Genomic DNA, 15,760 nt, shown 5'->3' with positions numbered 1-15,760 from the left:
TAAACCAGTTCAATGTGTTAATTAAATTGAAAAGGGATCGTTCTCAAACTTCTACAAAAAATCAGCTGTATCTAAGAGAGCAAATGAAATATGATTTCTCTATGAAACTAGCAAAATGATGTAAACGCTCTCAATGCGTTGTTGGATAAATTGTAAAAAAGCTATTGTAAAAGCTAACTTTAGCTATTTTCATTTAAAGAGAGCATTTGCATTATCAAGTAATTTGCTTCTTTTTTTTTCAATACGCAAACAAGCAAAAAAAAAGGCACGATATTTTAAAAAAATATTTTTAAGCTTCCAAAAATTTAACATGGTTTCTATACCCTTTATAAAAAGTTTATGAGCTTTAGAAGTATAGCATTTTATTAAAATATGAAATAGTTCGGAGATATTTTCTTAGCAGTACATATTTTATTTTGGATTAAAAAGTAATCCTTTTCTCAGATTGAATCTCTTTCATTTTTTGACAGTGTGCGCATGTGCGAATATTTTTCTTAAAGAATGAATCGTAAGCATGAGAATGCGCTTTTTCATTTTATTTATTTTTTATTATCATTATTGGGAAGAATAAACTTTAACTACAGCTTGCATTTTTTTAAAATCGTGTTAGACTTGATATCTGGATTACAAATCTCATCTAATTTCATTCCAAATGTACTTCACTACATCATGAATGTTCAGTGCGCAAAATAAGAAAGTTCTCATTTTTTTATAACATTTGATCTAATGATCGGCTTTTCACATACTAGCAGGATTTCTTTCTAAGGCCTAACCTTTTAATATGCTAAATACTTAATGCCGCCGATATTTTAAAGATACGAAATTAGACATAAAAACGTACTTTTTTTAAAAAATAAACATACCTTTTTTTCTTGACGTTTTCAGATTTTTGATCCGTGGCTGGTCCAACCTATCTTAATAAGTACTTATTCATGGGTAACAATTAATCTAACTGAAGGAAATAGCTCGTAAACAATAACAACAGTTTTTATTGAAAACAAAAATAACAATAACGAAAACAGTTAATCTATTAAATGATTCCGAATGAATCATGATGTTCCAAACATCAAAATATGGATCCAGTTAACAATATTTAATAATATTATCATGAATAATCAAAGTTTATAAACGAATAAGGATGAGCAAGATAGTAAAAAGAAAAAAAAAGAGCGGGAAACGGACTTGCTCATAACAGCGAAACTCAAAATCGCCAACGGCACCAACAATCCGTAAAATATGGGAGTCTCAATAGTTTGGTCAGGAGAGCTGACGGGAATTTGAAAAATTAAAAAAATTTAACAACTTATGGCTCTTTAATTTTCTAAAACTTTAAAAATTGTCTCAAAATGACGTAAAATTTAAATTTTTGTACTAATTTTCCCAGAATTATGCATTTTCCCTCTCATTTCCAACATAATGAATAATTTAGACGCGTCAGTTTTCAGCCGTTTCGCGAAATTTTGACTTTTTTTGCCTGATATCGAATAAAAAGGCTTAATTAACAATTTTAAAAGAACTAAAATTTAATATGTTGTACTGGAGGATCGCCCACAATTTATATAAAAGCGTTTTATTGGATCTGCTCCTACCCCATTTTTTGTTGCATTACGGCAGTGTTTCCCAAACTTATGACTTTTGTGTACCCTTTCCAAATTTTTCGTAACACTGTGTGCCACAAATAAAAAAATTAATTTATTTTAAAAAAAAATGTTTATTTTTCTTTTTTGGTACAAAGTTTTGTTAATAAGTTTATTTGCATCAGCGATCCATATTCTATGTTGCATTATATTTTATAAAAATAATCAAAATAAGTAGAATTTATTGCAAACCTTTACTGTGAAATATTGTACAAAAGTTACAAATCACAACTGTTGACACGACTAATTATTAACTGTTAACTCTGCAAAAGATAGTCAATAGAAGAATACGTAATCGTAAATTTTCATGCCTAGCTTTGTTTTTAAGTAAAATTTTTCTGAAATTTTCTTTTGTTGCAAGATATTTCGCATAAGAACGTGTACCCCCTCTAAACTGTTCCCGTACCCCTGGGGGTACGCGTACCACACTGTGGGAAACACTGCATTACGGCATTAAGTAGAATATTTTAATCAAATATGTAATAATAAAATGGAAAAACTTCTAAAAAATCTTTTTCTCTTGTTATTACAAATTTGACGAAAGATTATGTCGTAGATATCTCAATATTTTTCAAAAAGGATTTATATTTGTTTTATTTATTTCATAATCAAAATATCATGCTTTTTTATTACCAAATTCGGCATGCAAGTCTTCATCGGTATCTTTGAAGTTCTTCATAATCAAAAGTATTTTATTGAATGTGCAGACTTCCTGAAACTATTAAGTTGTTTATTTTTTTCTTTTATAAAGTGATAAAGTTATAAATTTTCATAAATTATTTAACTAATTCATAAATGTCTTGACATCTTCTAAAGTCCCGTTTTCATAAAGCTAGAAATTATGTCTTTGTTAATTTTATAACATTCTCTTAATCGCTTGTTATTTATGGTGATACTTTTTTCATCCATGTCAATTATTTAACTCACCCTTCCTCTTAAAAAATATAAGAAACTGTGCCATTTTTGTACTTCGTATGTTTATTCATTTATTTCGTATCTATTCTATGTTTTGAATGGATACTTCTGACCATTATTGTAGATATTTTCATCCGTCTAGTCTAACAATGTTAGCTATTATTTAATTATAGATGTAGAATAGAATTATTTTACCTTCCGATTTTATCTTACTTTATCCAAGGCGTGAACTGCATCTACTATTTAATAATATCTTAGAGAATGATTTTTTGTGTATTTTATTTTCTTTTTAATCCGGGGACATTTTAGGAGAAATTAGGGGACCGTTAACGGATATTTCGCGAAATTTTTACAATAAAAATGGACCCTTCCCAATATTCTTCATTTTTAAAACGGACCCTTCAAAAAAACTTCTTTTAGAAAACGAAGTCAATGACGTCTTTGATTCATATATTTTGAAATTAAAACTCTTTGAAAAACATGGTTTCGGTGTGTATTTTAAATACAAAAGCAGGAAGTTATTTTTATATGTTCACAGAGCAGGACTGCAGTTGAAAAATCTGATTTTGCCATGTTTTTAGATTCGAAACATAATTTTACAAACATGGACCTTTCACAAAAATTCTGGAATAAATCCTGTTATTATTTGTTGACTCTTAATACAAGTTCAAAATTTAAAAAAACACTATTTAGTGTTTACAAAATCTTATTCAATGAAAAATTTATAATCCAATACCAAACGCAGTGATTTTCAGTTTTCTCAAAAAGCTAAAATGATCCCGAAAAGCTTGATTACTTGAATATAACATATTACATTAGGGTTCAAAAACTGATATTTTTCCCCAGGTGCTGTAGATCCACTATGCTCTTCTTTTATCAACACCATCTGCCTTTCCAGTGTATAGTGTACGCATGCATCAGTATTGTCTTCGATCATCATTCAGAATGTATAAATAGCAATATAATCGTTTTTTTAGCTCGCAAAGTTTTGATTGGAATCGAGTAGTTTAGCAAGTTTCTATCGTTTCAAAATTGTTTCTGCGCATAAAAGATAAATAAAAGATAATAATTTAATTTATTTGGTCGGGTCAAATTTATTTTGAATTGCAAATTTACAAATATTTGGTCTTGATGGAATTAGCATTGCTAATTTGTTAATTTTGGAGCTAGCTGCAGAATCATCACATCTCCACGCTAATTCACAGTTGTTTGATCTTCAGTTGTACTGCTTTTTGACCCACTGAAAGAGACTTGATTTTCGGATTCAAAAACCACTTTTTTTCTGTTTGCATTTTTGACAGTTCAGATCACTTAACCAACCACAGCGTCTCTTAATAAGTGAGCTGTAAATTGTATCACCAAGTTAGTGTTCCAACAGCCTACGTACTAATCGATGAAAAGCATGGTGTCTTCTTCCATAATCTGAGGAATTTATCACTTCATAAAGATAAGGTGACACCAACACAAGTAGAATAAATTAAAAAGTGTAATCTGCGCTCAAATAAATAATGACGTTTTTTACCTTTCCTAAAATGTTTGCTCTCAAAATGAGCAAATTAATTGAAAATAGTAGTTTAAAATAATTTTAAGTCAGGAAAACGGACTTGTCGAGTTTTGCTCATATTGCAAAAACATTGGTACTTCCTATCATAACCATCGTGCATCCTTAGTCTTCGCCCACTCACCAATTCGTAGATGTTCGATAATATTCTGTTACGCTGCTTTGTGTCGCATTGAAGGAAACTTGATTCTCGAATTCAAAAATCAAATTTTTTTCTGTTTACAGTTCTGACAGTTAAAAGTCTGCGGGTCAGATCATTTAGGCAACCACAGCGGTGAACACTGTTCCTGAATAAGTCAGTTGTAAATTGTATCACCAAGTTTGTGTTCCAGCAACCCACGTAAAGATCATCATTTAAGAGCAATGGTGTCTTCTTCACAATTCAAGGAAACTATAATCTGAGGAATTTATCGCTTCATTAAGACAAGGTGACACCTACACGAATGGAAGGAATGAATTATTAATTAAAATACTCGCCAAGAGATGCATGCTTTCTCAATGTTTTTAAATTATTTTTATTTATTTTTTTTTAATTCTGAAAGGTCGATGGCCTTTTTTTCATAAATTAACAGCTCGTAAAATGTAATATATGTATTTTTCTTTTATGACTAATTTGTCTGCATTTGTTCTTGGAGAATATAGAACACGTGTTTTTGTGTTTTAATTTACGTTGTTATTTGGCGGAAAATGACATTTTTTAATGCCTACGTTTCTCATTACAATCTTTTTTTTTCTTTTCTTTTTTTAAGACTTAAAAATGCAGTAGTGTCTAGAAAAATATGATCTAAATTCTGGAAACATTGATTTCATTGCTTTAACTTTCATAAAAATTATCGCCACCAAGTTAGATTCTATACAAACAATAATAATAAATAATGGGAAAATTCTGTAAAGAGGTTTCCTATCCTATTTTTGTGCTTCTTACTAGGACCTGATTACCGCATGGCACCACTTTAATAATTCTTAGGAACCACTAGACGCCCCGCGACTTGAAAAAGTGTTTATAAGAAACAATATCGATGACTATTGTCTTCTAATTAAGGTAATATTTTGCGAGGTTAACGTATATATTTTTCCGCTCTAATAAATTAACCGAACGAAACAATCGAGTAGATTGTTGCCTCTTAATTGAACCGATACCTAAACAATAGTTTCCTAAATGTTTGGTTTTAAACTAATTGATTCCTTTTTACAAAACATTTCATAGGTACCCTAAAATCAAAGATATGCTGAAATCATTCTTTCATTTTTTTTTATAATGACAAACTTGTTAGTTTTAGAGGAGGGCCATTGTAAGAAGTGACATTTTAGTTTCGTTTAAGAAATTATCGGGGTAGAAAAATAAAGTTTCAAGAAAACTGGCCGGTGATCTTTAATTTATTGTGTAATCAATAAATTTATTTGAAGAAATAAGCAATTATCGACACAACAGCAGTGTTGTTCTCCACGAAATCTTTATTGTGCTAACTTCTGGCTTTGAAAAAGGTCATACACGCGATGTTACTAATCCCGATTTAAGAATAGGAAACTGTATCTACCTACAAGTTAATATTACATAACACTTTTTAAGCCTATAAACACTGCTTATCTGAACAATTTCGAAAAAATTGGTTTCATTTCTTTCATCCTGCTTTTCCGGTCTTTGTCCTAAAAAAAGAAAACTAAGTTCTGAATGAAAAATTATTTTTATAATGATTTTACTACCTTCTGAATGAATTTTTATATCAAGTTAACCTAACTTTTTTTTATGAAGAAAAAAATTCCATATTCCTTTATCTTTGTTTAATGCAAAATCGCTTCCAGATTTCAAACGTATTATGATTTTGTGTTACATCACAGACTCGACGTTTGGCGTTCTTTTTGAGAAATTAGAGAGTAAAGAGAGAAATTTTTTAGGTTTACCTTTTCCATTTTTCTAAGATAACAAATGGCGTGTCGTGATTTTGAGAAATTTTTTTTAAAGAACGATACAATTTGCATTAATAAAGAGTTTTGCTTAAATATAGTAAAAGTTTGTAGAAAAAATTCATAGGATCTTTAAATAAAATACGGTTAGAATAACGTACCACTTCCAAAATTTTCCTTCTAATGTGTGATTTTAAAAATTAGTGAGAAGCAATATTGAAGTTTTTATTTTGTGATGAATCGTCATAAAATGCTGATATTTAATGATATATCGCTGTATTTTTCAAACTTTACCAATTTAATTTATTTTTGTATTGTCAAAATGTTTTTCATACAAATTGGAAAAAAGATTTTTTTCAGAATTGTCTTAAACAAATTTAATCATAATTAAAAACTTACCATTGAAACTAGCACATTAATGATAATGTTGTTCTCTGTAACTATTGTAAATATTATCTTATTCGAATATTTTTCGCAATAGTTAGCTTAATCTATAATAATTATCGTGAACTCGATATTTATCGAAAAACAACTCTTCTATTTATATCTTGGGAATAAACTTAAATGTCAGTTTCGCGATATTAAAAAAACATCGATATTTTATGGTTTATCGCAGTATAGCCTAGCTCAATTATGTACCGTAAACAGTGGAAAATCTGTTAATTTTTTTTTTTTTTTTACGCTTCTCAACTAGATGATAATTATATATCTCTTGATATTGGAAACTACGAGTCCTCAGGACCCAAGGACTTCCGAATTTTTGAGTCCTTTTTTCCATGAAGTAGTCTTTATTTAAAATGATAAAAAATTTTACTTTAAAAAATGTAATTACGAAAAAAAATGTGATTATTGATTGATTTAGTAATTGTTGAAAGAAATCTCTATATCAATTCTACCCAAAATAATTTTACTTTTCTCATTTCGTTTTTTACACAGAAAAAAAAGTTTAATTTTACCTTTATAAATGTGCTTTCTATTTTTCTCGTTAGGGAATTTTTTTTCTAGTCTTCCATACGATTTTCTTCATGTTTAACGCGCTACAACGCATGAACAAAACCACCGTGCCTTGTCTATTGTTTCGTTTAGGAGCTCGCTACGGCTCCACATGTAATGTTTTAAACCCCAGGCGCAGTCGTTGAAGGCTGATGATTGACTCCGCTGATGAAGAGCTGGAGGTTGTAAGTTCGATTCTGATTGACAACTGAATTAAACACCAGTTTGTACACGCAGTTGGTACGCGTTAAATCTGTCCTGGCTGAAAGTCCTCGCCCTTGTTATGGTGAGTGGTGACGAAGTTTGGAGACAGGGGTACCAGCTCAGGTGCTGTTCAAGTCGCCCGAGTCAAATTCAGGTGGCATTTCTACCATGGCCGTTAAAAGATAGTGACCTAAAAAAAGAGGCTAGGTGCTTGGCTATTGCTGGAGGGTGTACTTTAAAACCTGGGAAAGTTGGCCCATTTTATAAAAATTTCTCAAATTATTATTTTACACTGATATCTGTTCAGAGGACAAACTTTTACCTACTTCCTTAAATGCCTTTATTTTCATTCCACTTTCTTCTCATTCATTTTCTATATAATTAAAGCCGTGTTTTCTTCCATGAGAAAACAGCTGCTTAAGCTGCATATTTTAAGTGCACAAAAACCATGCACCTGCACCTGAAACAAACTTTACCCGCCTCCTCCATGATGAGTTTTATATTATTTTCATTGTTTTTTTTTCTATTCTGACTTGTGAAAAATGTCAATAAAAACTCTTGAAAAAAAGAGGCCCACCCATCATTTTAAACATGCCTTTTTTTCGGTCTATTGGATGTGCGACACTTTCCTCTTACTTCGCAGCAGGGGGGTCGGATCACGTGCAGAATTCACTCATTAAGATGGAAACAGGTCCTTTTCACTTTCATTTGTTTTGCTCGTTAACTGGCTTAATATCTTTCTTTCATTTTTTTTTCTCGAGGTACATCTGCCGTATGATTTTGTATCATTTGAATTTGCGAAGTATTTCTTTTACCACTTAAAGCGGTCTATGCAAAAAATTACTATTGCTACATTAAGTCTATTATGAATAAAGGTTTAAACTTCGATAACTTTCCATTTTAAGGACTATTTTAGGGCAATTTAAAGATTTCAGAGTAATTTTTGCTTTTTCTTCTTTTTTCTTAAGAAATCGCGATGTATTTTTGTTACGACTTAAAGCGGCGTAAAAATTGCTTTATAAAAAATGCTATTGTTACATAAAATCTGTTATTTGAATAAAGGCTCAGACTTAGATGACTTTTGAAAAATGATGTTTTGTTCTTTTTTAAGGCAACTTAAGGATGTTTTCTATGATTTGGTCATTTTTTGTACGAAAGCATAAAATAAATAAATAAACATCCATCAAAATCGTAAGAATTTGTAAGAAAAAAGTTTACTAAATATGAAAAGTTTAGACTAAATATATAGACTTTATTATCTTTTATTTATAAAAACGAACCAAGCAAAGTCAGACATTCAGTTATTAGTTCCTAAATTTATAATATTTACATCAACCTGAAACAAAATTGACTCTAAATCGTTACAAAAAGTGAACGCATTTAAAATTATTAATAGGAATTACGAAGTAACCAAAGATGAGGCCACAATCTTTAATATTTGCCATTACAGAAATAATAGAAAAATTTTTCCCAGTTATAAACAAGATATAGATTTTCGGTTTATTACCCAGTTTTTACTGGGAATAAACCGGTTTTTTGGGAATGAAAGTTTGAAAAATGCCAGGTTTTAACTTTTTATTTCGAAGAGTTTAAATTGTCATTCAAATCAATGCAGTCGCATTTTTCAGCAAAGTAACAGAAACCTTTCATACGAAGCATTATGGTTAATATGTTGATTAACTTTTTTAGACTTTTTAAATTTTTGCTTTATTTTTAATAATTTATTTGAAAAAATAGTATTCCGCTTTTCTTTTTAATTTTAGTACTTTTTTTTTTAAAATCTGAAGTACTTCTTTCGTGAATTAAGGCGGCGTATAAATTTCGTTTTAAAAGCTATTTCGATTTCTTTAGCAATAATCGAGACTTGACTATTTCATACTGTTTTTTGAACATTTTAAACCATTTTTGTGTCGTTAACTGTGCGTCTCATTTCGTTTTCTAAAAAAACTGTTTCGATTGTTTAATCAATAATTAAGACCTGAATATTTAAAATTCTTTTTTAATAATTTTAAACCATTTGTGTCGTTAATTGTGTGAGCAATTGGTAAAACAATTAATGAATAAATATTTCTATTATTTTTTACAGCCTTGAAAAAAAATTAGAAGAAACGGGAGATGGGAAAAAAAGAAAATTTATGAATTTTGTAAACTCGTGATTATTTTTATTTACTTCATTGACATTAATATTAAGATTTTCAGCAAAAATGATCGTATACTTTACTGTTATATTAACGTCCTATGTAATCCTTTAAATAGTTATTCACACATTTATATAATAAATGAAGCTACACTATCTAATTATTTTCAGTCCAATCTTAAAGCTTTTCAAATCACCGACAATCACATCTATATTTAGAAAAATGGGACTATAGCGTGCATGTGGTTTAACCGCAATAAAACAAATATTCCACACGTTTCTTTTTGAAATCATTTTCAGCCACTTTGCAGTTGAAGTGGCTTGACCCATTGAAATTCTTATTCTTAGGATGTCCAGACGGTGGATTTTAATATGGCCTAAATCCATACATGGTAACAGTTCTCAATAAGCTGCCGATTAGGTTAGTTACTGGTTTGAACTTAACGGCTGTTTTACTTCTTTTTTTTCCTTCCCCCTTTTATTTGTCGTCTTAAGTGTTTAATTTGACATGAAAATACTACAGACAAAATAAATTGCTCATTATTCATTCTTTTTTCTAAAAGTTAATTTGATTTCTGGTAATTAATGTGAGGATAATGTTTGCTTTTTTGATTGGGAAACAGTAAGTTAAAGGCATTTTAATTAGTATTGACGGTAAATTATGATTCTTTATGGTTTACCTTTTATTGCCCATTGTATCATGCTCGGAGTAATAATTTCAAATTAAACTCTAGGTTGTTTATTGATAAATTTTCGTTTATTTATTTATTTTTTTTTTAATTTTACTTTCTTTATTTTTTTTATAAATATATCATCCTTAAGCGTTTGACAATAAAATTCAAACGATATAAGTTTAATTACTATTAGAATGTTATCGTCAAAATAAGTATTAAACAAAAATACCTATGTCATTATTTTAATTCTGGGAATACGTAATAAACACTATCTTTGTAAACTTGCTTCACGAAAGTACTATAAAATTAAATTTTATAAAAATGAATTGAAACGTAAATTTTGTTTATGCGAAATTACATCGATTATTTTTATCTCAATTTAATTATAAAATTAGATTATTACAATATAATTTAAAGCCACTAAAACTCCCTTCATGAAACTTTTAAAAGGCAAAATACATGTTATAATACTTAAAAAACTGCACTTGGAAAATTTTCAATTTGAAATAAAAGTTAAATTTGCGGAGAAAAAAAAGTTGGGAAAAAAACAATCTTTAACGCGTTTTAGAAGTTAAGAGTTTTTGAAACTGAAAGAAAACACTTTGAGATTCTTGAAGAATATTCTACTCAAAATTTTATAAAAGTAAATTAAAACGTAAATTTTGTTTATGAAAAATTACATCAATTATTTTTATTTCAATTTAAATATAAAATTAGATTATTACAATATAATTTAATGTTATAGCTAAAAAATAAGGTGTTTCATACATCTTACTTAATCATAGAAAAAAATTGTAGTTTGCTCTTTTTTCTTCCGCTGACAAAAGAGGGAAGAAAGGTTCAAAATTGCCTAAATCTGAACTATAATATTTGAACGGCCATAATGTTTCAAGAGCACAATCACTTCATGTTAGTTTTTTGGTCAAATTTTTCTGCACTTAACTACCAAATAAAACATTAAATTTCATTCTGTCCAAAAATATTTGATTAATTTCATTATATACAGTTAATGTGACTTTTCTGATCATTATTCTGTAAGATTATTAAATTTTAAAATAAACTGTAACTGACCAGATTCAGGTTATGTTAGGCTTGCTTCCGTGGGCTGCATTGACAATACTGGTGGGCTGGCTTTGGCCCATGGACAATAGTTTTAAATTAAATCCATAATATACAACTTGACAAAGAATGTACAACTTGATACCATATTATAATATCAGCAAATTAGAATGGTATTATGATTGAACAGGCTCCACAGTTTCTAAAAATGCATTGGACAGGTAGTTAACGAAAAAGAATGCGCAGTTGTCATTAGATTGGGCAAAATGAATCATCAAAGTGGTTCGACTCAATAGAATCAGTTCATTTTGGTGATTCGAATCAGTTGCAAGTTGGTGATTCGAATTATCAAATCAATACCCAACTCTGGTTATCCTGTAAGTTAAAATCGAAAAACTATATCCCCTCAAAACACTAAGGAAATATCGGAGATGCTATGATACTATTTTGCTTAGAAACAACGCTAGATGAAAAAAGATTAAGTACCTTCAGAAGATGACGCTTGTCTACCTGATTTAAATGTTCTTTCTTTGAGAATACAATATCTGTAAGCATTAGTTTCTTAGTAATTTTTCTTTTTTTCAGATCTTGGTTGAATTATGTCTGGCCTTAAATCGGAGTGCCGAAAATTTTCTCCAAATGTGTTTAATAAAACCAAGTGCCAAAACTGTTTTCGAATCAAAGATTCCCACTCAGCTGAAGCATTGGAAAGTAACAGGGTAAGTAAAATATTTATGAAGAATGAAACTTTAATCATTTCTCTTGTCTTCGAAGTCGGATTTCAGCGTTGCAAGTATATGGAAATGAATTTTTTTCATTGTTATAAGTAGTGTAAGTTAATCTCACTTATGGAATTAGCATTATATAATTTTATATTTATTATTATTATATAATTTATATAGTAAACTCACTTATGGAATTGTACTACACCATTTTTCAAAAGCTTATCCACTGTGTTATCAATAGAGTAGGGGTGCACAACCTTTTTGAGTGAAGGGCCACATGCGCAGCAGATTGACTAGTGAAGGGCCGCATGCCAAAGGGAACACCCAAAGTATTTAGACAAACATATTTATAGCAATTTTAGGTAGTAATTGTTATAAAAANCGTTGCAAGTATATGGAATTGAATTTTTTTCATTGTTATAAGCAGTGTAAGTTAATCAAAGCACTTATGGAATTAGCATTATGTAATTTAAGCATTGGGAATTCTACTACACCATTTTTCAAAAGCTTATCCACTGTGTTATCAATAGAGGATCCTGAAGATTTTTTGAATTTATTTTATTTTATTTTATAACCGTCTTTGAACAACCGACTCAACTTTGGGTTTACGACTACTAATATTCAACTCCGTAGCCACTCCTAATTTTTATTTTACTTTATAACCTCTGTGGAAATGCCGACTTAATTCTGAGTTTATACAATGTTTAACTCCATAACCTTGTAATTTTGAACCCAATCCAGAAGACAAGGGAACTCCTGGGTTAAGTATTGAGACAAATTCAAGCTAGCCTGCACACAAAGCCTCAAGTCTCTTTTTCCTGGTACCTCTGTCATGAGCCAGTCTTCTTGCCTCTTCTCATCTATTTAGTTCTGGTTGGCACGGATCTCAATTTATTTATCTTTGCCCTTCCTCTTTTACGTTTCCCATCGGGTGCCTAAGTAAGTACGATGTTAGCAGGGCTATCCCGTTTTAAACGAAGAATGTGCCGAGTCCATCTTCATCTTCATCATGATTTTGCCTTTGTTAGTAAATCTTTATTTAAAATAATCTTAGGGGAGAAATTTTTTAAAATAATTCTTAAACATTTGTTCTGGAACGTTCCCAGTTTTTGTACTTCAGTTTTACGGAGGTTCCAATATTCAGCATTATATAAAAGTATAGAGCGAGCAACAGTTTTAAAAACATGACAGAATTATAAAATTGGACTATCACTAGAATTCTTCTTTTTTGCACAACTGCCCAGAGTAGGTCAGCGCCGTCCCCATGAGCTTTATGAGAATTATACGCAGTTATATTTTGTCATTATTACAACTATTATTCGATTATTCTCTCATTTAAAGAATACTGGGGCTGTTCAAATATTTTATATACATATAATGAGGGAAAGATTCTGCAGGAGGAAAAGAAGGTTTAAGCTGTATTTACCACAGTTATAAAATATTTCCTTTATCTAAAAAAATAATAATCCCTTTACAACTTGTTGAAATAAAGTTAGGATAAACTTCATTTTTGAAAAAAAAAATAAAGAAAGGGAAACTTATGATTTACTTATTATTGCTGATAATAGGGCTCGAAATGTCCAAAAATATGATTACATAATATTTTAACGGTCCAGGGGTGGTAGAGCGTAGGCCTTGTAGTGAAGACCTGTAGTGAAGTCAAATGATTTTCAAAACACACTCGAAATTCTGGGTTTACAAACTATGATTAATAAATATCGAACATTATTTTCTTTTTGCCTAATCTTAAAAATAGACGAGTTTTAATCATATAAAAGATGTTTGTTGGTACATTTTATATATTTTAAAAAACTGATATTTGTGAATTCATTAAAATTTCCCTTTCTTACCTTTTATGGTGGATAATAGAAATGGTGGAAATAAAATGTAAAGAATGGATAATTTTATAGAAAACCTGCGCCCGTCAACGGATTTTTCAAAAATTTTTTAAATTTTTTACTGTTAAAACAAAGAACCCTTTCATAAAATAATGTATTGTAAAATTGAACCTTCCTCCCTAATTTTCATAAATAGAGTCGATGACGTGTTTAATTCATAATTTTAAAGCAAAAATTCTTTGAAAAACATAATGTTTGGGTTTTCCCCCCACAAAAATAGAATCTCATTTTCGCATATTTTTTTAAAAAAAGCAGAAAACTGGCAAAAAAAGCTTTTAAGTGATTACAGATCAAAGAATTTTGAGTGATGAATAAGAATTATAATTTCTCGAATTCTCAAAAATAGAACCCTTTACAAAAAATCGAAACACACAATTGGTTTTGAGATTTTTCACAGAACCACAAAATATGAATAAGAATTTTTACCAAAATTCTGGAATAAAAAGTAAGATAAATAAACATTCTTTTTTTAATAAAACTGTTAACTTACTCTTTAACCTCATTCTCTTTTAAGCTTACAACTTCCAAATTGTTCTGTAAAAAATTTTTAAAAATTATTGTCAATGAAATTATTTTAACTGTGTTACATTAGTAAAAGTTTAAATTATTTTAAATAAAAATATTTTTTTTAAATAATATGACGGCAAATTTTTGCTGTAAAACAATTTTTATGTTTAGTTTTTTAAGTAAAATGCTAAAAATTAAATTGTGTAACAATTTTGTTTTTCGCTAATCGCTTTTCGTTTATTACATATTATATGTGTCGAAGTATTAAGTATATTATGAAAGAAATATAAAGTATATACTTCTGTATCCTTTTCCCTTCCGCAATTTTCGAAATCACATTTAAACAAAAGCCGTAACTGGAACGTAGTAAAATATGCCAGAAATGCATCTGCGCCGAGTGCGGATTCAGAGCACGTCTTTCTTTCCTGTTCGGCAACGGCAAAATCAGCCAGTCCACTTGCTAATTCTGCCCTTTGGTCAAGCTCTGTAGGGCCTTTGGATCAACAAAACAAAAACAATGGGGCCTGCAAAGTTGATCACTTGCATCATTCGTAAACAAGAGGTCATCGACCTATGTCTAATGGCACAAACGATCGAGCAAACCGAAAAAGGGCAAATAAGAACAAACGAATGCGAATAAAGAACGTTTCTGAATTAGATTAATATATCGTCTGAAATTAAAAAAGATAGAATTTGAAACGGAAGCTCGAAGAAATGTTTACTCCTGGCTCTAATGATCGTTCTTGTTTATTTCTGTTGAATTCTTTTTCTCCAACCGAGTATCAAGTCACTTTTCTGTTATAAATTAAGCAGGAAATAAAAACAGAGTGGATGGTCTCGGTTGGGTCTCGTTTAACTACTCTTAATTAATCATCTTATGTGTCCACCCACTGTGATGAGACAATATAAACTGTATTGTTCGTAAACTAAATCTACTGTCATTAAAGAATGATCTATAATGAGAATACTCCAGAAGTTAAAAAAAAATTAAGTTAATATTTAAATGCTATATAAGGTTAATGAGGATTATATGTAATAAATAAAATAAAATCTCAGTGTGTTGTGTTTTCTTATTGCCTGCAAGTAAAAGGCTTCGGTATTAAATGTTTTGACTGAATGGGAATAAATAAGCTAACAATGTTGAACATATTATTTAAACGTAAGATTAGGTAAAATCCCTCAAACTACTTCGATAATTTTTTATTATTACATTTTCTTAAAATCCTGTTTATTTATCGTATTTAAATTTTCTTTTTGAAATTTAAACTGAATATTTTTGTGTTTTAATATTCAATTATTTTAGTCGTGCAGTTCGAGCATATTATTCGCCTTAAAAATTATTTTTAAGCATTGCACCTTATTTTGCAAATAAAATCCCCTGAGCAAAATAAATAAATAAAACTAGTTAAATGTTTCTAAAAACGCAATTTAAGCAACATGAAATATATAGGGTGGTATTACTTGCTATCACTTTTTAGTACCATTATCATTAGTAAAATAAAAAAATATGCTTACTGCTTACAGAAAGTTAAGGACTGTGTAACT

The 15,760-nt window shown here is 29.5% G+C and overlaps 1 protein-coding gene across 2 annotated transcripts in view; it reads left to right on the top strand.

Moving 5' to 3' along the window:
• Window positions 1–15,760, top strand: part of LOC107450073 (myosin phosphatase Rho-interacting protein) — a 110,953-nt gene that overhangs the window by 15,480 nt on the left and 79,713 nt on the right. For both annotated transcript variants that reach the window (XM_043039093.2, XM_043039092.2), the window contains exon 2: window positions 11,671–11,804. In XM_043039093.2, coding sequence (XP_042895027.1) covers window positions 11,685–11,804 — 120 coding nt within the window. In that variant the 5' untranslated portion in view covers window positions 11,671–11,684. The remainder of the gene's footprint in view (window positions 1–11,670; window positions 11,805–15,760) is intronic.

The sequence above is a fragment of the Parasteatoda tepidariorum genome, chromosome 1 (assembly GCF_043381705.1).
Source record: "Parasteatoda tepidariorum isolate YZ-2023 chromosome 1, CAS_Ptep_4.0, whole genome shotgun sequence".
Classification (NCBI taxonomy): Eukaryota; Metazoa; Arthropoda; class Arachnida; order Araneae; family Theridiidae; genus Parasteatoda; species Parasteatoda tepidariorum.
Note: the sequence above shows the minus strand (reverse complement) of the source record. Positions and strands in the feature narration are given on the sequence as shown.